Source organism: Patagioenas fasciata, chromosome 2, assembly GCF_037038585.1.
Source record: "Patagioenas fasciata isolate bPatFas1 chromosome 2, bPatFas1.hap1, whole genome shotgun sequence".
In the NCBI taxonomy this organism is placed as follows: Eukaryota; Metazoa; Chordata; class Aves; order Columbiformes; family Columbidae; genus Patagioenas; species Patagioenas fasciata.
This window is the reverse complement of record NC_092521.1, coordinates 42,724,675-42,752,305: the sequence shown is the minus strand read 5'-3', so window position 1 is coordinate 42,752,305 and position 27,631 is coordinate 42,724,675. Positions and strand designations below refer to the sequence as shown.

The 27,631-nt window shown below is 38.9% G+C and overlaps 1 protein-coding gene across 1 annotated transcript; it reads right to left on the bottom strand.

Moving 5' to 3' along the window:
* On the bottom strand, positions 1-27,631 carry OPRK1 (opioid receptor kappa 1). Its single transcript, XM_065831213.2, has 4 exons — positions 27,347-27,631; positions 26,546-26,872; positions 12,288-12,640; positions 1-7,667 (listed from the first exon to the last, which is right to left on the bottom strand). The coding sequence occupies exons 2-4, from the start codon at positions 26,803-26,805 to the stop codon at positions 7,135-7,137; spliced, it is 1,146 nt and encodes a 381-aa protein (XP_065687285.1). The 5' UTR covers positions 26,806-26,872; positions 27,347-27,631; the 3' UTR covers positions 1-7,134.

The following is a 27,631-nucleotide window of genomic DNA, read 5'->3' as shown; positions in this document are numbered from 1 at the left end:
TTACAAGAGTTATGTTTGATTAAGAATTGATAATTATAAAGAAATCCCGGCACAATCACCTCTGACTCTCTTCTTTGCAAGGACTTCATTCATTTACCAGCATCAAGAAAAACGCTGGCTCAAATCAATAAAAGTTTTCAATTTGTCTTTCACAGGGCAAAATTTTCCCCTTAAATTTTCCTCTGAATTTCTTGATGTGTTGAGATATCACTCATTCACTAAGTTTGGAGTTTCTCAGCATCTGAGCATAATTTCTCTGTCATCTGCTGGTCTCACCATTTCATAAATTTCAAACATATTTTTACTCATGCCGTACCATCCTGTTACCACACAATCTTCACCTTAGAGTTCTGTCTTTTAGGCAGTGTCACAATTATTTAAAGCTGGAACAAAATTCTAGCAATTCAAAAATACCACATTTCTGTGCAGAGGTGGGACAGGAGAAACAAGGGTATTCTCATTGATGGTCATTTGTGTGTCCATTGAACCTTTTATTAATGTGCATAATGGGTGACCAAACCTTGTCAGAAAGTAACACTAATCAGCCTTCAAAACAACACTTTGAAATCAATAGTCCGGAAAAATTTGTTCTTTCTTGACAATGTCCCGCATGTATTCTTGGCGGGATGGGGGGGTGTGGAGGGGTGGTGCAGAGGAGAAAAAAGAAAATTCTGCAAGCATCCACAAGAGTACGAAAAGGAAAGATTAACTGTATCTTACTTTTTTCTTTTTTTTTTTCTCTTTTTTGAGCAGTCTTCATCATTCTGAGAGGTAAATCAGCTTTACTCCACTTCATTCTTTCCTTCTATTTTTTCACCAGTTTATAATCCCTCAAATATGTTGCTACTACTATTCCTGTCATACAGTCAAGGCAGCTTAAGAGGAAGTAAATTTCTACCAACACATCGAGCTGAAAGCAAATACATGCAGCAGATTTCTAGCTGATTACAAGAAGTGCAAGTAGGAAAAAAAAAACATTTTAATATGAAGTCTGACTATCAAACATGTCTTAGTAGCAAGTATATAATTTAATTAATGGTCTGTTTATATTAACCATACCTTGACAGAACATAAGGAGGTCTGAATTTTGGGGGAAGGTTCTGCTTGCTGAGAGACAACTGCTTTTAATGGACATGTTCTTTGAACCTGAAAGGCAATTTTGGACATTGGGCAACTTGTCAGAGGTGGTAAAATAGCATCACTTCATTTACATCTGCATGTCTTAAGTCTAAGATGCTTTTAAAAATGTTAACAATACTCATCTTTCCTTGAATTCATTACCAGAGGCTATCTTTACAATAAAGTGCTATATGGATGTGTGGAGATGTTTAAAGGCACAGGTGAGATAAGACATCCAAGATCTACTAGAACCTGTATACAATGTTGTATGCATATTTTTGAAAGTGGTTTCATTGCCCCTTAGCACAGACGTTCCTCCTCAATATCACAGTTGAAAAGCTGAGAGTGATACTCTGATGTGAAAAACAATACCTGAACCTCCTTGCTTTAGCTAGGAAAAATATAGGAGTTAAATGAAAATATCTGTTTGGAAAAATTCCTTATCCAGCTTTGAACTTCCTATTAAAAACTGTTATTACTGAGTATAAAAAGAAGAATTGCAATGTTTGTGTGACATCATTTTTCCCCCAGTATACTTAAAGTCATGTATTTTCCCTGGAACACCTCAGCTATCACATACTTATCTTAGTTCTGTGACAGTGTGAAACACAGATCCTGAGTTTTCCCCTTAGTTAGCTGGAAAGAATACAAAATCTGACTATTCTCAGAGTATGTGAAAATTAGTCTTTTGGTCCCATCTGGTATCAGCACAGAACAACATGGAAAGGAACATATTTTATGCTGCTCTAAAGATTCCTTCTGTAACCAGTTGTTCAATGTAAGAAAGTATAAGTGGTGGCTTAAGTTAGCTGCTTCGTCAGATGCTAAATCAAAAATGTTTAAGTCCAATCCAAAGGAAGATAGCATCTCTCAGCATTAATCACCTCAAATTAGGTGAATCACCTGAAAACTTAGCTCAACCTATTCACAACAGAAGCAGAACATACCATATGTTTTGCATTTGAGTAATGATGCATATTTTTCCTTTAGTATTTTATTTATCCAAGTAGGTAGAAAACATCATGCTGAATATTCATTTCCTCTTCAGTTTAATGCATTCTGAATGTACTAGCAGTGAGGCATTGAAGAGTTTTCCACATGCAGATGCATGTGCATATGCAAGGGAGGAAAAGTTATTTCTCATGCACACAATCAACCTGACATTCTCAGCACCGTAGGTGAGATATTCTACTTTTGCATTACACAGATCGAATTTTCTTTCCATTTCTAGGCTGTCTCTGTCATGGAAATTAGTTAAGTAAATTGTGTCTCAGTACTAGCATGCTTTCATTAGGTTAGGAGGAAACAATGACTGCCCTTAAATTTAAAAAATTAAAAATTAAAAAAAATTAAAAAGGTTTAATGTTGTCTTGGACAATACGAAGCAATGCACCACAGAACTGTAGCTGAAGGCAAAGGAGCACCTTGTGGCCATTTGGTTTGTAGGGGGTGATGTCAAACCTAGGCAATAGTTTTTTTATTTGAACAAAGACACTTTCAACATGTAGAATATGTCTAGCATTAAGGAAAGTGAAGGACACTTGACACACACAGGTTTCACTGGATTTTTCCCCCAACTTTAAGAAAAGAAAAACAAAACCACTATTATTCCTTGTGGTGCAATTCTAATGCACAAACATGTAGACTGAGTTAAATCACCAGAAACAGAGGAATTTTAATAAGACCTCTAGTTATTTTTCACATCTAATTGTTCTTTTGCAATCTGCATTAACAAGTACACAAAATTAACTCTAGGGGTTGACTAGTGGTAGTTGTAGAGTATTTAAATATTAACAACAGTTAAAACTTGCATTGGAGAGAGAGGTGAGACTGAAGGAAGCCTCCACTCTCTAGTTAATCTGGCACCTCCACACTGCAGAAGTCTGAGATTTCAGAGGAGATACTTGATCTGCAAATTTCAGTAACACTGTGACAATGCTCTTTTGCTCTGCTCTCCAGAACAAAGACAGAAACCATGAACCAGAACAGCTGGTATGTTGTCCATACAGATTTCTAAATTAAAAGAAGCAGGGAACAGAGAAAGTGATACCCTCATATCCACACACGTTGATTGGCAACTAACCCAACAAGCAGGTCAAATGACCATATACCATACTTTTCTGCAATACCAAGTTTTTGGAACCTTCTAAAAGGAAGAGAGTTGAGATTGGCTGCGTCAGGTATGGCTGATTCCCAGGCTGCCTGCCTATGTCTGCCTCATGTCACCTTCCTCCAGGACCCATGGGACAGTACTACCTGTCCCTGCTGCTCCATCTCCCACAACAGCTGGTCCAGGCGGTTCTCACCCCTTATTCCATTTCTCCCTGCCCCGCAGAGACAGGTGGCTACACCAGAGCAAATGTGAGTCATTGGTGTGGAGTTACATAGAAAGTGAGGTATTTTACAAGGCTTAAATAAACGTTTCCAAAATCACCAATCATGTTCCTACGAGAATAATTGGTTTTGCTTGTCATTGTAGTCTAGGAACTGCCGAACAAACAATGGGAATTTAATCATCTGGAAGCAGATTCTGTGAGCAAACCCATAATATTATTTTTTAATATACTTTCTCAGCTATAAAAAATATCTTGGCCAACTTTCCTTTGTTGTTCAATGAAGTGTGGTAAGCTGCCTAATTTGACAAGAAAACCTCAAAGACTCCTTTCTGCTGCATCCAAACTAATTCGGCTGTTAATGTTCTGTGAAATAAATAAATTTTTGGAACACATTCTTACATCTTTTTTCAAGCCTAATATTTCCATACCACATACCACATCTTTTCCTCCCACTATGATAGGGAAGACAGTCTCCTTACAAAAACTATAATTGCACAAAAAAAAAAAAAAAAAAGAATATTATAAACCTCCTTTTTACAAATTAAGAACATAGATTTTCCATTATAATACAGAGCACTGCACATAACATGTAGAGTAATAGCTCTATTAAAACACAGATATACATATGCAAATGGTAAATCATGAACAAGAACAGTGGTTATTTGGAAAGAAAATACTTCAGGAGGGCCTAGTTCTTTCACAGATTATTTTATCTTAATAAATATCTTGAGTTATCAATTTTTGCCTTAAATACTCTCTTTTTGTGAGTGCTTAAAGGTCAGAATTTTATTTAGAAATGTGTATGCATGTAAAAAGAAGGTGGGCCAGAGTAGGAAGTTAGTCTCACTCTGTCGGTTGTGTCAGCATCATTCATTTCCCCAGGTAAATCAAGTATTCTGAGATTAGCTATTCACTCATCAAGTAGAAACAACCAGAAAGTTCTAGATTTGTTCAGAAAGGATTATCTTGAATTTTTTCATTAACAAAGATAATTGCATAAAAGTATCTAGTTCTCAAGTACCAGACTCCATGGCCTGAATCTCACAGCTCTGCTCCCCGTGACAGCACCACTGAAAGGGTGTGAACACCTCTGACTGTTCAGGAGTGGTTTGGTACTGCAAAATGAATGTAGGAACACTGCATTTATCAACCTGATATCAAAAAAATATTTGACATACATGACTGTAATAACAATAAAGGATGTGGAAGTTATGTAGAGCGTAAATCTCTAAAGCATTTCCAAAGGAAGTCTGTCAGCTACAAGAGGAAATCTCATGGTTTATACTGGTGTGCATAAAAGCTTTTTGGTCCAGTAGAAGCAAACCAGACTGCATTTCTGAGAACATCTGCCATGCAATAAAGGCACTCACCTTATTCATCAGTTGTACAAAGAACAAAATTACTAGGAAGATGTCTGTATTGGGACTGGAGCAGTTCAACACCTTTGTTGGCCACAGGGACAGTGGGACTGAGTGCATCCTCAGCAAGTCTGCCGATGACACCAAGCCTTGTGATGTCATCAACACACTGGAGGGAAGTGATGTCATCCAGAGGGACCTTGACAGGCTCGAGAGGTGGGCCCATGTGAACCTCATGTTGTTCAACAAGGCCAAGTACAAGGTCCTGCACAAGGGTCAGGGCAATCCCAAACACAAATACAGGTTGTTTGGTGGATGGATTGAGAGCAGCCCTGAGGAGAAGGACTTGGGGGTGTTGGTTGATGAGAAGCTCAACAGGAGCCAGCAACATGCACTTGCAACCAGAAAGCCATGTGTATCCTGGGCTGCATCAGAAGTGTGGCCAACAGGTCAAGGGAGGTGATTCTCCTCCTCTTCTCTTGGGAAACCCAACCTGGAGTATTGTATCCAGCTCTGGGGGCCCCAACATCAGAAGGACATGGACCTGTTGGAGTGAGTCCAGAGGAGGTCCATAAAGATGATCAGAGGGCTGGAGACAGGTTGAAACAGCTGGGGTTGTTCAGCCTGGAGAAGAGAAAGTTCAGGGGAGACCTTATAGCAGCCTTCCAGTACCTAAATGGAACCTACAAGAAAGCTGGAAAGGAACTTTTTACAAGGGCATGTGGTGATAGGGAAAGGTTAACAGCTGTGAACTGAGAGAAGGTAGATTTAGATTAGATACAAGGAAAAAATTCTTCACCATGAAGGAGGTGAGGCACTGGAACAGGCTGCCCATAGAGGCTGTGGATGCCCCATCACTGGAAGTGTTCAAGACCAGGCTGAATGGGGCTTTGAGCAACCTGGTCTAGTGGAAGGTGTCCCTGCTCATGGCAGGGGGGTTGGAACTAGATGACCTTTAAGGTCTTTTCCAACCCAAACCATTCTGTGATTCTACTCATATGATTCTGTGATCTGTTCCCAGTGAAGATAAGGAGCGCATTTCTACAAACATCAGCAATAGCAGAAGTAAGTGGTAGTAATATGGAACAATTAGGAAGAAAAAGACTACAGACTGAAAGTTAAGCTCAGTTTTACTATAAACTTACCTTTATCAAGCCAATAACTTGTGTAGCTGTGCCTTGGTGTCTCCCTCTTTACCAGAAAAGAGAAATTTACTGAATTCATAGGACTGTATCAAAGCAAATGTACCATCATCAATAAAATGGGAACTTTTCCAATCAAGTGCCATTAAAGCATACAGGATATCTAATCTTCATTTCCTTTGTATCAGCCCAGTTAATCCATGTGCTAATTCGCTAGTTTATAATTAGTCAAATATTTATTGATTTTAGTCTGCTTACAAATTGTCCAGGAAAACAAGTACCGGACTATTTTAGTTATGTCCTTTTGTCCCCTTTACTGAAAATGGAATGCAATCATTTCCCCCATGTAACAAATACGGCACAGTTTTTCATCAGTTTTGTAACAAGTGAAGTATTTGAAATTTTCTATCCTATTTCAAAATACACCCTGAAAATGCGTATTATATTATTCACAATCAATAAATAAACAACCATCTTGGAAAATCACACATACAAAACATTACACACTGGTGATTAAACACATGTTAAGATTATTCTAATCTCCTTAAATCCTGACTTTTTAAATACCAAAATGCTTTACCATATACAGACACAATAACATCACTTTGGTGTGTAGGTGGATCATGCTTCAATTGGATTTCCACAGCACAGACAAAGGTTACAGACATATTAATTGAGGACAATATTGATTATAGCTCTACCATTGTTCTGCAGAAACCTAAACAACAGTCTTCACTGTAAAGCAGTATAACAAATCAAGTTGTCAAACTACATAGTGCAGAAGCAATCACTCTGGGGGTAAAAGTTTCTGGTATAACTCATTATTCAGACCAAATGTTGCCTAATGTAACCTTATGTATGGTAAAGAGAAAGCTAGAACTTTTCTTATCCTGCATCAACTCCTGTCTCCCCAAAAGTATTAGTACCTGCTCAAGTACAGCAAACATGGTGCCAAAACCTGACCGTCAGTCAGGTCCTTTTCATTTGAGCTTATTTTCAGGAGGTTCTTGTTTGTCAATAATTGACTTGTTTTAGTTCAAACTATTAGGATTTCTGAAATATCCGAGAAACATCTGTCTGGGTGCATCTAGTTCAAACTGCAGTGGTAATCTGTGTCAGTCCTAGGTCATTAGACTCTTCTCTCTCTTGAGGACAGTAAGATGACATTTCCACGACTAGTCATACAGGTTTGTTTGTCCCATCTGTCTCCCTCATATAAGCCGGGTCTTGCACAGTGTTTCTGACTCTGCTGGTGCTCTGCCTGTCCATCCTCGTCTTAAAGGGGAAGCAGAAGTCCTTGAAGCATCTCTTGAAGTTCTCATCCAAAAAAGCATAAAGGATTGGATTGAGGCTGCTGTTGGTGTAACCCAAAGCAATACAGAAGTAATAGCTGGATATTGCAGCAGTACTGTGAGACACATCCCCTAAGGCTTCAACCAGCACAAAAATGTGAATAGGAGTCCAACAGACAATAAAAACTGCCACAACCACAAGAACCAACCTAGTGATGCGGCGCAGGTTTCGGTCTTTTTCTCGAGACCCTGAGAGAAGCCGTACACTTTTAAGGCGCAGGATCATCAGAGTATAGCAAACAACTATTATGAGAACGGGAATAACAAATGCAAAGACAAAGACACAGATTTTCATGAAGATGTCCCACCACACGTAATCTCTGTCTGGAAATTGTAAGGAGCATTCAGTGCTAGCAGTATCTGGGAACGAAAGAAGCAAGAAGAAGAAAATTGCTTTATTATTAGATATTCTAAACAACGTAATCATCATAGCGTAAGCTAGTAAAAGTGATTAGCATGAAATGTGATACTAATAAATAGAGTTACCATTAAATCACTCCAAGGGAAGCTTTCAATTACCACTGATACTGGTTTTATGCAGCTGTCTCTAGAAAGTACTAAGAGAGATAGGGGCTTTTTAAAATGCATAATGTGTAAGATTTGTTTCCCATGGGAGGATCTAAAAATGCAGGGCACAAAAAATAAAAGTTTGTAAAGTTGTCTCCATTTGAATCTCACTGAAATGTAAAGCTAGAATAAATACCATGTTCAATGGAATCGAAATCTCACGATTGTTATCAAACTACATATGTTTTTGTCTGCAGGTGCAGAAAGATTTTTGGTATCATGAATGGTGGGAGCTGAATGAGATTTTGATCGTAAGAAGACTTTGCCCATATATGATTAATTGTGTAATAATCTCTTCCCACGTGCTTTCTTCAGTGCAAATGGAATACACATAAGTGCTTGCAGCCAGAAAAACTGGCAACAGCTTCTTGTCAGCTAAATAGAAGCAAATAAAATATCTCTGTGTGTGGAGTCAAGTGGAAGCTACTCTTTTTGCAGATCATGTAGCTGAAAATTCAGCCTATTCAGAGACTGCAGGATCTGGACCACTGACACCAGCCCACTCCCTTTCTGATTGCCCATGCCAGGCTGTCAATTAATATCATGTCCCAGAAATATTCCATCTGATAGAAGGCTGCTAAGGAATGAAGTATTTGATGTTTCATTTGCTAACCTCATTGGAGCCTTCCAGCATATAAAATGTACAGAAAACCAAAAATCAAGATAAATTACAAGAGAAGAGAAGGGGTAAATTTACTACTGTCAGCAGTCAAACTCTATTGAAGACAAGTCAAGGTAACACATGGATTTTTCACTCTGAATTGTAGCTTAGATTTTATCCTCTTGAGCACTGCACTATTCTTTGCATTTTTTTTTTCATTTTCTCTACTAAATGTGTAATTCCTCTAAAAATTATTATGCATTTGTTTTTATTAAATCAGATCTTAGGGTTGAATGATCCAATACACTCTCTCACATCACTTTTTCATGTCTCCAACAGAACTAGTCATAAAAATTCCATCAAGCCATATTTCCATGCTATTGAAACATTTCACAAATGAAGATGATATTGCAGAGAATTTGTTTTGAAAAACAACTGGGGGGGATGTTATCATTATACAGACATTTCCGTGGTTAGATATCAGAAAGCTGTTACTGAGTGATATCGAATACTAAAATATTCAAATAAAAAAGCTGAAATCAAAGCTAAATATGTTGAGGATATATTTTAAACAATATGACAATTAATGGATGATTCTGAAAGCTGAAAAGTGAACAGACATATATTTCAAGCCTGATGGAGGATGCTAAGCTGACAGCACAAGTATGACTCAACAGGGTCTGGACACTCAGTCAATTTTTCTAAATCCTTTGTCACCTAGGTTTTCATAAGTGTAGTCGCTTTCACTTAATTTTATTCTAGAAATGTCAACACTTGCCTTCAAAGAAGTTTTCACATTCATTATTACTATTATTTGTAATAGTTCATGGCCTAGCAGCAGCAACAAAATCAGGATGCAACAGTAATATCTAGACTAGTAAAGTTGCATCCAGACGTGCAGTTCTGGATAAAAGTCAAGTGTGATCAGGGATGACTGCTCTGGACCACATCCAGCTGCTCACTGAAACTCCCTCCCAGAGAAACTGCCTCTTCAGACCTACTGACATAATTTAATATATTTGTAAAAATAATTATATCGTTCTTCCTACATTTTACTACAATTTGTAGCCAGCAATGGTATTTTAGAATTCCAAATTATAGAATACAAATTAAATTATTGTCTCACATTTCATTACATTTTACTTTCTACGGAAAAATCTTATTCTAAGTTCACTAATATTAATGTGTTTCACTTGATACATACAAAGTTATGAATTTTTATGCAGTCCATTTACATTTTCTCAATATACAACTGGCAAGCAATCAAAAAAATCCTTGTCATAATACACAATATCATAATAATTTTCAGGAACTTTGGAAGACAACAAAATCCAATTTATATTTTATTCTTGTTGTTTGAAAAGATGCAGAACTAAGTACAGCCTCATAAACTGAGTACTTCAGATTTCGTCCTGACCTTCTGCACTCTGAAAGCCAAATATTTTGAATACATCGATATACTTAGGAAAAAATACTGCATTCTAGATGGTATTACAGTGTTTATATGTTTTAAAATGTGTTTGTCAAACTACCATTTAAGATTAATCATAATCTTGACACAGGAAATAAATCTGTTTAATACATTTTTAATTAAGTCACCTTCAGGCATTCCTACTGCTCTGTGCTCAAATAGAGCCTTCATACTGTTACTGTAAATAGGACCTCTAATTTTTAAGTTTTTGTAAGTGAACAATTGTTCAGCAAGAAAGGCTCCATTAAAGTCAGAGAGGGAATATATACACAGATGTAAAATGTATTCTGCAGAGAAAATGTATCCAGAAGAACATCCCTGGGAGCAGTCCTGTACGGTGGGAACAAAAGGGACTGAGCATGGGGTGGTAACTTTAAATATAATCACTGTCCATTTGATGCTCGGTGGTTGATTAAATCTGAATCCAACAGAGGCCCTGTAGCACATAGACAACAACTGTTTTGACCAACATAACATACAGTTTCAGTCCCAAGCTCCAGCTGTCAGGCAAAGGGAGGATCCTTGCTTTTCCCCTTCAGCTTTTATCAGTGAAATTCATGAACACACCAGACAAGATAATTGGCAGTAAATGCTCCAGAGAGACCTTAGATCAGACAAGCAGGGCTGAACAGCAGGGGCTGACAAGCATTTGCCAATCATTTCCAACCTCATTTGGCCCAGCTGAGCTGTGTATTACAAGTCTCTGTTTCACGAGTAAGAAAAAGCTGCCTGACACGCGGTGTGGCAAAAGATACTTGTTTCTGGCCTCAGAGCAGTCCCTTGATCTAAATGTGATGCTTAGAGTGAATGGCAGGTATAATCTTCTAATTAAGCAGGCTCCAACAAAACACCTAATGGAGCCAAAGTCTCATGGCCTTCAAGATCTCAAACATAGTGAAGCCATAACTCTTCCCTAGTGAAGATGCTTGGAAATTAATCTTTTTCTGATCTGGACATTGTTTTATGGAGTCTGTCAAAACTTTACTGAGAAGAGTTACAGCATTGCAGACCAGAACACTTGATCCCCCAAAGGGCTGAAAGAGTTTCCAGAGAACTCTCCTGTCACCTACCCACAAGAAGACCAATGGCAAGAACAAAATCTATACATCTTCAGCCAAATCAATCAACCCTTGAGCAGCTGTTACTGAACTCTTTTGTTTGCACTGACCTATGTCAAACAGTTTAACACACAGTATTTATTGTCTTTGCTAAATAGAACAGTGTCCTTATGTGAAGTTTAGCATTTCTCTTGGGAGGAGTGAAACCTTTCTAATAGAAAAGGTTGATAATTCAGGAGATTATTAATAATTTTTCAAAATATTGTTCACTTTTTAAATAAGACTACCACCAAATAAATATGCATGTTTTGTGTTCTATCAGGCCATCCATCAACAGGATTGCCCCAACCCAAGGATATCATTAGAGGCCTCAAGCCTTTTGAAGACACTGAGGTGCTCCTGAATCACAGTCATGCCTCTAGGTAGGAAGTGTGTGTGAAAATGTTTCTCCTCTTTCCTTCTCAAGGAGGATTTCAAAATGAGATTAACTCCATAGTAGCGCGGTTTTGTTAATGAGTCACCAGTTATAGGGGCTAAATCCACAGGTCTCCATGGATTAAAAATTTCAAGCAGAGCCTACAAGTGGTCTCTTTGACTTCATATTCTTGTAGTTGCTTCTCTGCCATGGTCTGTGTTCTCAGTTCTTCTGCTGATCTTTATTCTCAGCTTTTCCAAGTCTCCCTATACATCCCTATCTCTTTTTAATGAAGAATTTGAGATACTGTCATATATAATCTAGCTTGATTTTCTCTCTCCAGCTACTGACTTTTCCTTTCTTCAGCATGACTCTAAGTTCTGTGAAATGGCCGTTCGTAATAACCTCCTAAGTCTTAAAACTAATGAGAATTTTAATATTAACACTAATGACGAGCAATCTAGCTTCTGCTCTTGGAACTTCATCAAAACTACTCTTGCAACACCTACAAAAACCACCTTAAGCCCACACTTCAGGTTTCATCCTAAAGTGATCTTTCCACTGTGATCAAATTCCTGATTATTTTCCTCTGCTGTTTGCTAGTAGTTTTTGATGGTCTTATTCTATGGTCTTATTCTATCACAGACAGTGCTTCTAATTGCATTTTGTTCTTTTAGCTGGTCAGGGCATCTGAGCTTAAATGATTTCCATGTCACACTGTAATTTTCTGCAATACATTATGTTACAAAATGTCAGAAATTTAGACATACTTCTGAAGGAGGAATCAATTACATTTAATCAATATTCCAAATTACATTTTATGTCACTGGATTAACAAAAATACTGAATTTTGAATGTTCGCACTCACCTTCCCTGACTTTGGTACCTCCAAGAACTATTGCAGATATACCAACAGATGAGGACAATAGCCAGATACAGATGTTGATTATCTTTGCCTTGAGAGGTGTACGGAAGTCCAGAGCCTTCACAGGGTGACACACAGCAATGTATCGATCAACACTCATCATTGTCAGTGTGAATATGCTGGTAAACATGTTATAATAGTCAATTGAAATAACTATTTTACACAGCACATCACCAAAAGGCCAAGAGTTCATCAGGTACTCAGTACTTTGGAAAGGCATAGTTGTGGTAACTAGCGCATCTGCCATAGCCAGATTGAAAATGTAGATGTTGGTTGCTGTCTTCATCTTTGTGTACCTGAAGACCAAAAAACAAAAAAAAGGCTTTATTATTTCAAAGAATGATTATGTACATTATGTAACAGTTTATCAACTTTGCCATAGTTCATTTTTTTTCTGTCCTTTCTATTTATGACAGAAGCACACACAAATGCAAGACCCTTGTGATAATAGTAAACACATTTGACTTAGTTTCTCAGCACCTGAATTAGCAGTTAGACCTATTCACCACAGGCAAAACCAAGGACATTTAATCTAACTAGCCAAATACTGACTTCAATTCTAACTTCTCAAATCCTTCTACAAGAAAATATCATTCATTTTTACATTTTTAAAGTGATTAAAATGTTTTGTTTGTCCTTTTCTTATAGCTAACTGTCAGTGACTACCAGCTTTCTGGGTTGGTTTTGTGGAATGAACAGTTATCCCAGTCTCTGATAAGAATCCATGTTAGACTGCTACATCTGCCAGGTCAGATTGCCTCTTCTACAATAGTTTCTTTCCCTTGAATTCACTACAATGATGCCAGCTTATAAAAGTCTTAGTCATTTCCCTTCTTCGCTCCTTCACTTCCAATTTCTCCCCCTTTCTTACCATTAGCTTTTCCCAGTCCCCTCTTTTGTGACTGCTAATGTGAAGGGTGACTCCTGTTTAAGTAGGATACCACAGGGGGAAAAATTTATCATAGCAATACTTTTTCTGCATCCTTTAATTTCATCAAAATGAAGCACTTGTTTTGTCCAGCTGGTAAGAACCTCAACCTACACAGAAAGATCGGATCTGTTTTTTTGAGACAGCACCCTGCTTTCTTCTGCCCCGATGACAATTTGGGGGGACAGGCTGTGCCATGGGGTGTGGGTGACTAGTTACAGTTCTGCTATGGACACCAAGGATGAAGGAGAGTCTGTTAACACAGGGATATACCTAACTCTCTTTTTTGAAATACTTCCCCCCAACTAGTCACTTTTGCTCGATGTTGTTAATTTATTATCAAATTCAACAACAGATTTTCTTTTCAAAACTGTTTCAGCCCTGTATTTTGAATGTGTGCCCAAACTAAAATGTGCATATGTAGCACACACAGAAAAACATCGAGCTAGATTTTGCTATGTGTCATTTATAATTTACAGTAGAAATATAAGATTTGATCGGTTTGGCTAATGTAGGGCAATGTGCCTATTTGCCTTTAAAACTTTGATGTGTGAAACAAAAAAATAATTTTAAGAAATTTTGAGCAGTGTTGACAAAACGTACCCAATATGTAAATTAGCTAGTAATTCAGATTCAGGTAGAAATGTCATTTTATGATCAAAAAATAGCACGAGTTTTTCTAAAACACTCTAATTATGACCTACTGAGAAAATGAAACAAAATAATGGTTTGAAGCATAGAAAAGGGATCTGCAAGGGAAAGGAAACTCTTCCCACTCAGATACCATAACCAGGCTCACGTTTTGAATGAGAACCAGTGAAGCATTAGAAATCGCTAAGCAAAGACAGCCAAAAGGAAGCAGCAACAAAAAGCCTACACTGATGGCATGACCCCCATGATCCAGACTCCTTCTGCCCCAGATCTGCCCCATTCTCCAAGATCAATGGCAAAGCAAGGAGGAATCTGCCAGTCCAGGAGCCCAGAGCTGGGGTTCTGCCCCTTCCCAAATCAATCTCTTCAACAGGCCCTGCAGCAGAGGAGACTATATAGCTACAAGAAACAAATATAAGATGCATTAACAGACTAGGAACTTTCCTCCTGGTAAAAAAAACCAAGCAACCAACCAACCAAACACAAAAACAAACAAACAAACCACAAAAACACAAACAAACATACAACAAAAAACACCACAGGTAAAACAGGTCTGGATGCATCTCGGATGTAAGACTGAACAAAAACTCACCAAACAGTCAGATTGTAAATCTGTGCTAAAATGGACTAATTATCATTAAATGCCTGAAAACGAATAGCAGGAAGGTGATGTTACTGCTAAGGACATCACTGATGATATTTGGAATTGTTGTCTTTTCATATTGCAAAAAAAAAACCTGACTGAAAAGCTGGAAAGGATGCATAAAAAGCACCACAAAAATAAGTGAAAAGACTAGAGAAAATTCTTACTGTGAGTAACTTAAAGAGCTTAGTACTTTTAGTTTATAAAAAGGAACACTGAGAGGTGACTTGATTACAGTGTCTCCAGGCCTCCATAGGGAGAAAATAGCAGGTACTGAAGAGCTCTTTCAGACTGCAAAGAAAAGCGTAACAAGGACAAATACATAAAAGTCAAAGCCAGACAAACTCAGCTTAGAAACAATGACGGATTTTTCCTAACAGCTACGGCGATTATTACTGCGAACAAATTACAAAAAAAAAAAAAAAAAGAAGAGTAAATTTTCCATCTTTTGATGTCTCCAAATCAATGTCTGCTGCTTTGCAAGAACTGTGCTTCAGTCAAGTACAAGTTACTAGACAATTTAAATGAAATGCAATGGCCTGTGATAAGCAGAGGTGAAGTAACTAGTAGTTCTTCTGAATCATTACTTCTGTAGCTCTTTAAAAACATCCCCAAGGGTTTGGATAAGCAAAATTTACTTTCACATATAGAAGAATTAGCTTGATCTCTTTTCCTTAAGGAAAACCAGAAACGTAGTGAAAAATAACTAAGAGGATTTTATTATCCTTGAAAAATCAAATATCTGAAAGTCTTCATATCCAGCATTTCTGGCCCTCACAACCTGAATTACATGACCATATATACCATATTTTTCCAGTACCCTTTTCCCTTCTTCCCCCACCTTTCAGTGACAGATTAGGAAAGACCCTCTGTAAAACAGAACTAGATTTTTAGGTAACTTCAAAATTCAAATTTTTGAAGCTGCAACACAAAACATGTTCTCTGTATATTTACTGCTCCTGTTATACACATAAAGTAACTAATTTTGCTTTTTTTGGACTATGCAACACAGGCACATGTAAGAAAATTTGTTTTCCTCACTACTATTGATCCAACAGGAAGGATGTCTTGTCATTCACAGGTAGCAAGAAATACAGTCATCCTCACACCAGCATTTAGACAGCTTTCAGTGTAACCATATCAAAGCTGTATATGGGAGTGAAAATATAACAGGGAAATGAAAATTCAGTGTGCCATTCCTCCCACAGAGATCTGTGAAAGCTTTGGTTCGACTCAGGAACACATAGGCAGATAACAATCCCAGCTTCGATAACTTTAACTGGTGTACACCTAGTGCTTCCCCATAGCTCACCAGACTGGCAGTCCCACGACTAGCTGGCCTTGCCCAAACCCACCCTGGTTCACAGAGCACAGAGACCTGCTTGTACCACTCAGTCTAAGCCAAAAGAGGCACCTGACCCCTTCTCTGCCAGACTTCAAACAAGAAGGTGAGAGGCCAATAAATACTGCTTCAATAAATACTTCATTTCATTTAGGCAATAATTTTTCCCGGCCACTGTAGAGGGATCATGCATACCTAGCTCAGGGGTGAAGGGTGCACTGGTCAACTTCAGCAATGCTAAATTCCAGCACGTTTCGCTGATGCAACCTTAAAATTCACTGATCTCATGCTAGTAATGTAAAGCTGTTGGGCGATATAGATTAAATCATACATTCATTTAGAAGTTTGAAAAAAACAGAAATGTCTTTGAGAATATGGATTCAATCATCTAAACTCCTTTCAATGTTTTTAATTAAACACCTGAAAATCATTACATGCCTACGTGCCTCTGAAAATATGCACTAACAGGCTTAATCAAAAGCCCAGTTAAAGTACTGGCCTAATCGCTGTTGCTGTCAGACACTTTGAAGTGGACACTGACCAAGTCTTAACTCAAACATGAGATGAGAGATTTAACTGCTTTCCTACAACTGATTCTGTTGCACCAAAATGTAGGAGGCAATATTTTACATGGTTTGGGTTTTTCCCACCATACCCACCCATATCTGCACTTGAACAAAGTCAAAACAGTGATCGAGTAAGGGAATCTTGTCTTCCTTTGCAAAACAAAAATTCTTTATCAAATACCTGAAATTAATTTAAGGAACAAATACTACTATCTGCTTTAATTAGTGTAGCAGAACAGATAGGGGAAACCTGGACATAACTACAGCATAGATGGCACAGTAGTAGTTAATGACAAACATTTTCTTAGTGGTCTTGAGATATAACTGTCAAAGACCATTGAAATATTTATAGACTATTGTTGTATAAATTATTCATGGGAAATCCTGTGTCTAGAAAACAATTTGCTAAATACTGGGAGTTCATAACAAGATTACAGCTTTTCTAATGTTACATAGGAATGAATGGTCCCTCTTTTGACTAAGATGATAGAATCTGATTTCAAGGGGCAGGAAAACCTCTGATGACTTGAGCCACATGGTGGATCTTGTAGACTTTTCATAGCCTCTGCAGATCTTAAATAACTGGAAAATATATAGAAACCCTGTAGAAAAATAGGCAAGATGAAAAATAAATCTTTGGTTTGGATGTATTTTTGGATGGATATATGAGAAGAGTTTTTAAGGAGCAAGATTTAAATTATGTTTACTTATATATCAAAAGTAAAACGCAGAAAACTATCATCACTACTTGGGCTAAGTCCATTTTCCAAAATGAAAATTTTTTGAGATTGACTTCAGACTGACCCTTACAAAATCTCCTCTTTCTCAGTTGACTCATCATTAACTGTACTTTTCCTTCTGGAGTAGAATTTACTTTGCACGTTTTTTTAACACAGTAAATAGGAAGAAATGACACCTTCAGACTAAGCTTATCAATGAAATTGTGGTAACGGAAGAAGGAAGCATGCTATTAAGAAGCTGGTATGCTTTCAGAAAAAAATCAAAATGCATTATTAAATCTGCTAGTAGAGCCTCTTAGAGTTATTATCTCAAGCAGAGGAAAAGAGTGTGATTCTGAAGTGGGCTGTAACCTTAGTAAAGTTACTAAAAGCTGGGAAGGAGGCTCTGGTCAAATTTTTTTCAACTAAGTGCAACAGGCTGAAATGTTCCCTGCAGTATGAAATGAGGGATGGGGTGGAGAGCAAGACTAACAAATATACTACAACAACATTCTCCAGTAGCAGAGTGAAAGTACAAAAGCATGAAATACAACGAGCTGTAACAAACACATATTTTCTGCAGATACCTGAGTCAGTGAATGAAAATGAAAGCTAAAGCACATCTAAAAGCAAATTACAAAACACCTATCAGCAGGATGCAGGCAGTGTTCCACTAGGTTCCTCTGAATTAAGTATATGGAGATCAAGCAGCTGAAAAGCTTAGTCAGAAAAGCTCTAAATCTCAAGGCTATATTCAGGGCACACTCAATATCATAATGCATCAGAACAGGGAAAAAAAGATTATTTATTCCAAACATATAACATGTCAGAAGGATGACTCAGCTATCTTTTGTATCTTCATAAGTCAATATAAAAGGCTTGTGCCAATATCAAACTAAGACTGAGGTTATTTAAAGAATGTAAAAATTAATATGCTGCTGTTTCTATGTTCATAATGGGTTATATGTTATTACCACATTTTGAATTGCAGCCGGAATTTAGCAGGGGATAGGACCTTGGGAAACACTTTAAATAAAGGCAAACATTGTAACCGCACACATTTAAAAATTGCCTGTCTTCAACATCAAAACTGTTAGGATCCTACAAAAAATTGTATATGTTGTCTACAAAATTGTATCCTAAAGTGGCATTCATTATATTAATAAGCACCTGTAGGTGCCTATTTTCAAGAAGCTTAAAGAAGGAAAGCACAATCTTATCTTTTGTTGTCCCCTCAGGGAGCATAATCTACCTGGATGTCAGAAGGCATTAAAATTTGCACAATTTACCACCATCGTTACTCGTCTGAACTATTCACAAACTGAGTCTAAACAAGATCTTGCAGATTTAGATTAGATGTGGAAGCTTTCCTTCTTTAGCTCAAGAACCAGTTTCTGAATCATAGAAGAGATGCTCAAGTCCACATATATCCTGGCCAAAAAGAAGAAAAATTCACACTACTTAACAAAAATTAACTTCTTTCCTCCTTCTGTGATAAAGATTTCTAATATTTTTATGTGAGCTTAGGAACCTCTTTTTTTAAGAAATATGCTTAACGTAAGGAATATCAGTATTGCGAAATTTGTGATTCCATGATTTTGCTAGGGGAGTTCAGAGAAATATTAATGTTCTGTTATTTATTGTGGCTTAAACTGAAATAATGAGAATGCAGAATTCTAAAAAACTGGTGCTCTCTCCAAAACCAGTATGTCTACTTTTATTATTAGAGAGCCTGGACAATTAACTTAGATGAGGTACCTGATTTTTTTTGCCTCTCTTGGTAAGATGAATCTAGACCTCATCAAGCAGCTGACTCTGTTGAGAAACTTTATGCTGCTGCAGATGTTTTTCAGTAACTAGTCATGATACGGAGAGTTCCCAGGGTGTTACACAGCCCATCCTAATACTTCTTCCTTGCCACAGGTACATTCCACTGATGAGTGATAAGTCTCTGTTTCTGGTAACATCCACCTTTCCCGTTGTTCTTATCTCTCTTTTTTTTTTTTTTTCGTTAAGGACATGAGCCCCCTTAGCAGAGCAAAATGCTTCCTATGTGTTTGTGGGCAAGGGAAGTGAGTTTTCTATGCTGTAGGACAAGGATTGCCTAGCAAAGAGAACAAATCTCATTACTCAAGCAGATAAGGATACCAGCTCCAGTAAAAGATTTTTCAAGGTCTTACTTTCCTTCTTATTCTTTGGAGAGGCTCTGATTTCCATAGGTAGCTATGCATGCAGAGCTTGGCTGGAAGCAGTCAAATTTTATTGACCATTTGCTCCCCCTACATGTTTCTGCAGGAGAGAAATAAGAATTTTACAATGTCTCACAGAGAGGTTTTGGGCTGTGGGTATCTCTCTTGTTCTCAGAACAAGGCACCCGCTCTTCATTTTGCCACAAGGACAAATAGTAACTGCCACTGCTGGGGGAGTTTTATAGGACAACTACACTCTTGGATGCGTGGAGACCTGAATCTCTGGTCAGCACTCTTGCAATAAAGTTGAATGGGAGACAGGGGACCTCATTTTATAAAATGTATAGGATTATATGTTAAGGCAACACATGGATATATCAGTTTTGAGGTAGCTCGGAGAAAAGTCATCAGTCCCTCTTAAGACTCAGTTGGGAGGCTTTCTCTGGACTCTATCCATTCATCTGTTATCCTCACCTGCCTCAGAGGACAGCCTAACTGAAGACACACTTTTCCAAAGGAGATGATACAAGCAAAATGCAGGAAACTTCTTTAAGATGCGGTCAACTAAAAAAGAAGGTGAAAGCATGGCTCTTCTCCTGCACACTTTAACTAAAGTCAAGCATTCTGAAAGACATGTCTAACAGTAAGCCCTGATGCTGTCTGTCAGCCAGCAACTGTGGTAAAAAACCTTTTCGGAGTGCAAACACTAAATGAATGTTGAATTCCTTGTCCAAGCTAATCCTATCATACAGGTTCCTACCTATCACTACTCAAGGAGGCCTTTCCTAGTTGCCAAATGGTATCCACAGTGTCTAGGCTGCCTACAATGCAGCAGGAAGTGGATTTAGCTATGTAGTCAGTCAGCAAATATAAAATACTCTGTTTTCCAGGTGCATTGTAACTAAGTTTGGGAACCCTAAATATTCACTCATAGTGCACTACTGAATGGCACTGACTTTTGGAACAGAGAGGAACAGCCAGGCAGAGCACTTTCTGTTGCATAAGAGAACTGGAGGACAGGAGAAAACAGAAAGATTCAGTGCACGTTTTTGCCATGTATTAGTGGAAATTCATGCACTGAAGAAAATCACTTTAGGCTCTCATACTCATGCAGAGAAGATGGAGGTTTCATTGTAAATAATGTCTCAAAACTGACAGTAGCAACTACCTAGAATTAATTTTTGCTTCCCTAGGGATTAGAAGGTGAATCTAATGAGACATGAACCCTCTATCTTCAGGAGAAATAAACGCTTCAAAGATGATACACACACAGGCTAGCACACAAAGGTGCTCTGCACCTTCACATACTCTTTATTTATATCCTTTTTACATTTTGCAAAATGCCAGCATGGTTACACACTACTCTTTCCATGTCCTCATTCCATCCGTACACACCCTTCAGTTTGCGCACGCATGCCTGTCTGTAGACAAAATAATGTTCATTCTGCCATTTCCACATGCCTTTTTAACTCCACAAAAGAGAATTGCAATAAGCAAAGTACCAAGTCTTCCTTGAGGAGAAGAACGAAGGGTTCATATTTTGCAAGAATTACCTGTTTCTTACAGATGGGAGGACCAAAAAAAAGACATGAAGTAAACTTCCTAGAAGTATAGTTTATCAAAGTTCTGGATGCTTTTCCTTTAGAAAACAGTGTGTAACTGAAATCAAAACTCCCCTTGGGAACTCATTTGTTTCAGAAAATTTAACTTAAGGGGCAAACTAATCACAGTTTGACCAGACAACAAGAGTAGGTAATCCAGTAAGATCATCCTGTCTTGCTCTTGGTTCATCCCAGGACATTGAAAGGCATCGAGTTAAGAATTTCCTGCCACAATACTCTTTCACTAAATTCAAAATCCTCTCTTGGGAAAAAACAAATTAAGGGTCCCTACTCTTTCCTTTTTCTGTCCACCTTCAACAGAAGGGCTTAGACAGCCTGTCCCCCCCAACACCATCTCCACGCTGTGCTCCCTCCCCACGCTTCAGCCAGGAGCATGAATTTCCCCAGTATTCTCCTAGCTGAGGACAGGCAAGCTATCTCAAGCTTTCTGCCTTGCCAGTAGCCAAACTGGAAAGTTCTTGTAAGTTTTCACTTTTTGCCAGTTCAAAAGGGCTCTCCATAATTTGTCTTGCTTCCAGACATTGATTCCAGTTACGCCTTTCTGTGAAATAGATGACTACCTGGCTGCTAGCCCAGCAGAAGCGTCTGGATGGATACCAAATTACTTTTCAGAAGCCAAACAGATTACTCACTATACGCTATAGCCTCTCTTTAATACTGTCTCTAGTAAATATTCCTTTTAATCCATTTCTGGACTCTCTCTGCTTTTTTGGTATCAGCTCTTCTTATCATAGCATCATATTGGGAACCCGTGCTGAGTTTCTTGCCTGCTTAGAAATCGCAGGTCTCACTTAGGCATTGTCTAGCAGGGTATTAAATGTATTAGAAACACTGAAAACTTGTGTAAATGATTGTGCATTTCAAACTACCTGTATTGTTTTATAAACTTGTCCTTTTCTATTTTTTCTGCCCTCCTGGTCTTCGTGCCATCTGTAAAAGCTGTTGGTAATAATCAGTCTTCCAAGTTGTGATGGAAATTACACCAAGATTGGCCAAACTCTGCAGAATCCACCAAAACTACCTCCACTCAATGAGGTAAGCCCAGATGCTCTTAGGTCCTGGGGTTAATTACTATCAATCTATTTGATACCTCAGTACTGATAATAGTAAGGTGTCGAATATTTGATCGGGTAAAAAAAAGGTAAAAAGCCACAAAGTAAACTACAGTTAGGTCTCCACTTCTAGAAGCCGAACTGGTGATTTCATAAAAGTATAAAGTGGTACAAACTGCAAATTATATGGAACAGGTAATTCAATTAGGCTGACTCTTCTGGAGCTTCATTTTTCAGTTCAGAACAATATTCTTTCCAAATGTAATTTAGTAAAATATGAACAATAATTAAAAGTAAATTAACAAATAATCTTTTGAAGTTATTAAAATCTAATATTGATTTAAATCAATATATTTAACCTTCATTTTTTGATACTTTTTTTTTTTAATATTTTCATTGTGGCTTGGAATGAACTAAGAAGATTTAAAAACTATCTGGAAAGGATTCAATTTTATATGACATTTATTAACAGACTCTTTCTGTTACGTAAGATGCCACTCGGTTTGATGAATATAAGAACAAAATTGCATTACTAGGTATATTTTTTCTTCAATATTAGACTAAGGAGAGGAAGACAAGCTTTCTCTTTTCCCCTAGGAGTGAATCTGCATATCTGTGACATAGCCTCTTGTTAAAACTGTTTTTGAATGTAGAAAATTATTCAGTTCACTGGAAGCTTGAAAGATAATTTTAAAAGCAACACAGGATTGGCTATTTAAGATCCTTATGACGGCAGCTGTTTTCGGTAAATGACTTCAGGAATGCTGGAGGTAATGCACCTAGAAAAAGTTAATCTGGGGTGGGTAAAAGAGAACATCTCCCAGAGTTTTTACCAGAGTATGTTTATGGTTTTGATAAAAGCAAATCCATAGTAAGGTTGTAACTTTAGTCAGGACACTTTTCCTTCCCTCCAGTTGTCAAAAGAAAACAGAATTTTCTTTAAAGCCAGAACAAAATTTTAGAGAAATAAAGTCAGGAGGGAGGAGAAAGAGAGGAAAAAGACTTTTTTTGCTTCCAAGGACAAGTAACTTTATTTATCAACATCAGCCAATTATTTCACTTCCGGAAATATCTTCTAAAACCTCAGAGGTAAAGCTAATCTCAAAATAAAAGGTTTGGGGTTGAGATTATTCTGATCATGTTAAGACACACGTAGTTGTATAAGTTTATTCAGGTAATGTTAGGTATCTCCAGTTCATTTCTACAAATCCATTTCATGCCTCCCCTCCTCCTTCACAGGGGGAGAACTGTGCTCCCCATATAGTATCTGTATTTCCCACCAGTGTAAGAGGTGATGAAGTGTTTCTCTCTTACTCTCTCCTGAGGAAAAGCAGTGGCCGCAGGAGAGCGTGACATCCCGTGTGCCACAGCTCAGCATGATCGAGGAGGCACTGTCAGCTCACCCAGCTGGCTGCTGGCCCCACAGCAGACCCCCTGGGGCTGGTCCACCTGCCTCACACCCCCTTGGAACATGAGGAGAGTTCCTGCAAACCACCCACACCATGACACCCAGCCACAACAGGAGTGCCAGAGGGCAGGGTGCACCACATACTCAACATGTCAAAAATAACCACCCTCAAGGCACCTGAGGAGTCTGAGGTACTTAAAATAGCCCTGGTCTTGCTCTTTTAGGATTTTTAGTGACTGGGCTCTGGCTTTTAAATCTAACAGTTGCTGTATAAAGATACAGTTGCTGTATAAAGGCAGTGAATACCAGTATCTCCTTTTTACACATGACAAAATCAGGTCGCAGGGCTGTGACATGACCTTCTCAGGACAAGAGAAAGTGTTGAAGCCTGGGAGTAAAACTAAGAGAAGAATCCAGATCTCCTGAGACAGGGTTTAACAGATCATGCTGCCACTACTGTGCTAAAGTGCCATTCCCAAAGCTTGCCTTCAACGTAAATCTCTGTTTACAGGAGCTGTATCAAACTCTGCTACTTTTCTTTCAGGACCTTGTATATGTCCTGTTTAATCCCATTCTCCCGTTTTTTTTTTTTCCCTCTAAAACCGGGGTGTCAAATCCATTTTCACCGGAGGCCACATCAGCCTTGTGGTTGCCTTCAAAGGGTCGGATGTAATTTTAGGACTGTATAAATGTAGGAGTAGTGGGTTTCCCTCCCAGCAGAAATGCAACTCACCACACCTGAAAGAGATTTGGGACACCCAGATCTCTACACACAGGCTGCTGAGACGCTGACTTGCTGGTCTCTATGAGCTTCTTTAGCATCCCTTGTGCAGAAGTAGCAAAACCGCCCTTCTGGGGGTATTAAAGGAAGGAATTGGCCGAGGCCTGTCTACACAACAGCTTTCGGTTGGATTTGAGCCTGGTTTTGAGGCATCTCAAGACTATTTGACATCTCCTGAATATACTGTTTAATTGACACTTCAATAATTTCACTCAAAGTCTCTGAACATGAGGGATCTGGTTTGTGTCACCCAAAAGATGGCTCAGAGTCAGCCCTGAAGTGGTCAGGCCGTTGGACTAGATGATCACTGTAAGTCCCTTCAAAATGAGCTATTCTAACTTCTGGTGGTGTTTAAAAGAGCAAAGGACAAAGAGCCAGGCCTGCTTTGCCTGCTAGTCCAACAGGGTTTGGGAGGAGAGCAGACCCAAGTTTCAGAGAGATGAGAAACAGCAACACAGGGTCTCACACAAACTGTGTGCTCAGCTGGAGTGTAAATAAGAGCCACAGGCTGTTCCCATCCTCCTTAAGAGCTGCAGCAGCTGGAGGAGAGGTAACATGAGGTGGCTGGCAGACATGATCCCCCTCGCCCTTGCCACCTTCTTTCATAAGCTTCCCACGGACCTCGGCTTTCAACACAAAAGGACATCACTGCAGACTACATTTTTCAATAGGTCACTAAAGTCTATCTTGAGATGCAATCATGCACAGAGTGGATATGAGTGAAAGAGAGAGAGAGACGAAAGGTTAGGACAAAAATGAAGAAAGTAAAGGAAGTACACCTCTTGCATAAACATTTGGAATATTTCAAAATCATAAGAAATGTTTCAAACTGTAGGTTTGTGTATACATGCACTTCAGCTAATGATTCTAGCAGTGGTTAAAGCATTTGCCACAAAAGAAACCTAAGAGAGGGAGATACTTAAAAAAAAAAAAAAACCACAAGAGAGGGAAAAGAAAACAACAGGTGTTTTGTCATATTTATTTTCTGATCATGCAATCAAGAGATGGACCAAAAGCAAACTGAAGCAAAAGGGAATGGTAGGAGAGAGAGCCATAGACTAGTTAGACCCTCACAAAAATAATCTTAGGAGCGTAACAGATACAGAGGAAAAAAAGGAAATACATATGCTCCAGTTTAATGCATACATGCTAACTTTTAGGACTCTGGTTAAGTCTGAATTTATTTCCACTGTACAGACCACTTAATCAGCTGTCATTGTTAGTGACTGATGGCTTAGAAAACCTCTGTGTGTGTCAAGTATGGAATCTCCTTGCAAGAAAAATACAAAAAGAAATTAAATCTCTGAATGAAGGGGGAAAGGGCATCAAAAAGCTGGAGCAAACTAATTTCTCCACATTGACCGCAGGCATCTTTATTTATTGCACCGACTATTAAAGGGGATTTTATATATGTACTCCACAACTATTTTTTTTTCAGAATTTTTTGCGGGATTCAAATGGACTTTGAAACAAGAGTCCGAAGAATTGCATGATTTCAGCCCCCTTGGTTGTTCACTATCGCCCTGCTGATCTGCATTGTCCAAACATTTTAATGAATTTCAAATGAAAAGGACAAAAAGAGGGAGAAATCATAGTGCAAACTGAAGTCTAAAATATGCAGCAATACACAAGTGTAAGTGCAAGTATAAGTATTGGTGGATTTCACTAAGTGATTTAATATGAAAAACTAACACAGAAACACAGCTTTCTCCTTTTTCCTGAGGAACAATAGAAAGTATTTCAGCACCTGCTTTGCTTTCTTCTGTCTAACACCAACAACTGGAATTAAACATCACTAGACAAAGACACAACATCCCTGGTTTTACATTAAGCATTTCCGCATATCTTTATCGTTTCCTTTTTTCCCCACCTTGTTAAACAAGTCACTGAGTGACAAGGCAGTAATGTATAAGTGTTCACACGACTAGACACATAAGCCATCTCTCGGGGACTACTCACAGGGGAGAAAATCTGCCTCGCAGAAGTTTCTTTCTCCCACTTGAGCTTTACCTCTGGTGCGAGCAGCCTCTCATCCCTAGAGGGCACCCGACGAACGCAGCTCCGGGGCACTAAGCGCCTTTCCCGCAGGCTGCAGGATTCATCACTTTTAAACAGCTTCTGTCTCTGCACGTTCAGGCAAACTACTGGGACTGGAAAGGTCTGGGTCATTCCAGGTACTTTCTTCCAGCTCCTCATGCAAGCACTCCCAGAGACCTTCCATAAAAAAACCCCTCCCTCCACTGCCAAATTTAGAGATGGCCGTACGCACCTCCTCCAACAGATACTCCAAATCCACTTACCTTATGATGACAAACATGACCAGAGAGTTTCCCACCAAGCCGACAACGAAGACCACTGAGTAGACAGCAGTGATGATGATGGGGATGGCAGGGGAGATGCTGGTGTGGTTGTGCTGGGTGTCCTCAAAGGCCCTGGTGGCATTGCTCTCATAGTCCATCCAGCCCAGGATCCAGCTGCTGCTGGTGCTAGGGGGACGACAGGGCCCCGGGGAGCAGGTGGAGTCTGGCTCCTCACGGAAAATCTGTACGGGGGCATCCATAGGGACACAGCCCCCTCAGGCAGGAACAAGACAGAGAGGAGAGTGCAGAGAGCAGGAGACGAGTATGCTGGAAAGAGGGAAGAGAGGGGAAAAAACAGAAGTGCTAAAATTTGTACAGATTAAGGGGAGTTCTGCTGTGGTGAGAACCGTAATTCACCAAGCACAGACTTAAGCAAAACATATTCATATTAAATAATTACAAGTTTTACATCTCACTATGTAAAGGGTAAGTCCTTCTCCTCCAGGTGCACAAGGAAAGTTTTCCTCCACTTTCAGAGATTACAGAGAGAAACAAATCAGATGGGAAACAGCTCAGATCCACCCCCACATTTTAACCCTCTGTCTCCCATCCTCCATATTTTAAGTTAAACAATATCCTAATGGCAGGGGCTCCTTATTACCTAAGGTCTATGATAAAGGGAGGACAGAAAGAAACCCACCACCTCTCTGCACATCTGCTTTGACATCCTGCCCTGAGTTATTTTTTTCCCCGATCCCATGCCCGCTTTTAAAGAAGAGACACATTAATGACACAAAATACCTCTTTCAATCCGGAAAAAGGAGCAAAGCCTTCAAACAGATGCTCTTGGCAGGAAAAGAAAAAAACAAAGCAGCTCCACCTGGCTCCTGGAAGTAATACGGACCTTTGAGGACTTTTGAACCTGAGGCACCTGAGCCTTTAGAGAACTGTGCTGGCAGCAGAGACAATTCCTGGGCATGAGCTGCAACGTGAAAGCAGCAGCAGCTGCTGCTGCTGCTGTTCCAGCTCCCACCACTTCGCCTTTTCCCTCTCACGCTCCCTCTGCCTCCCTCTCGCTCTGCCAGG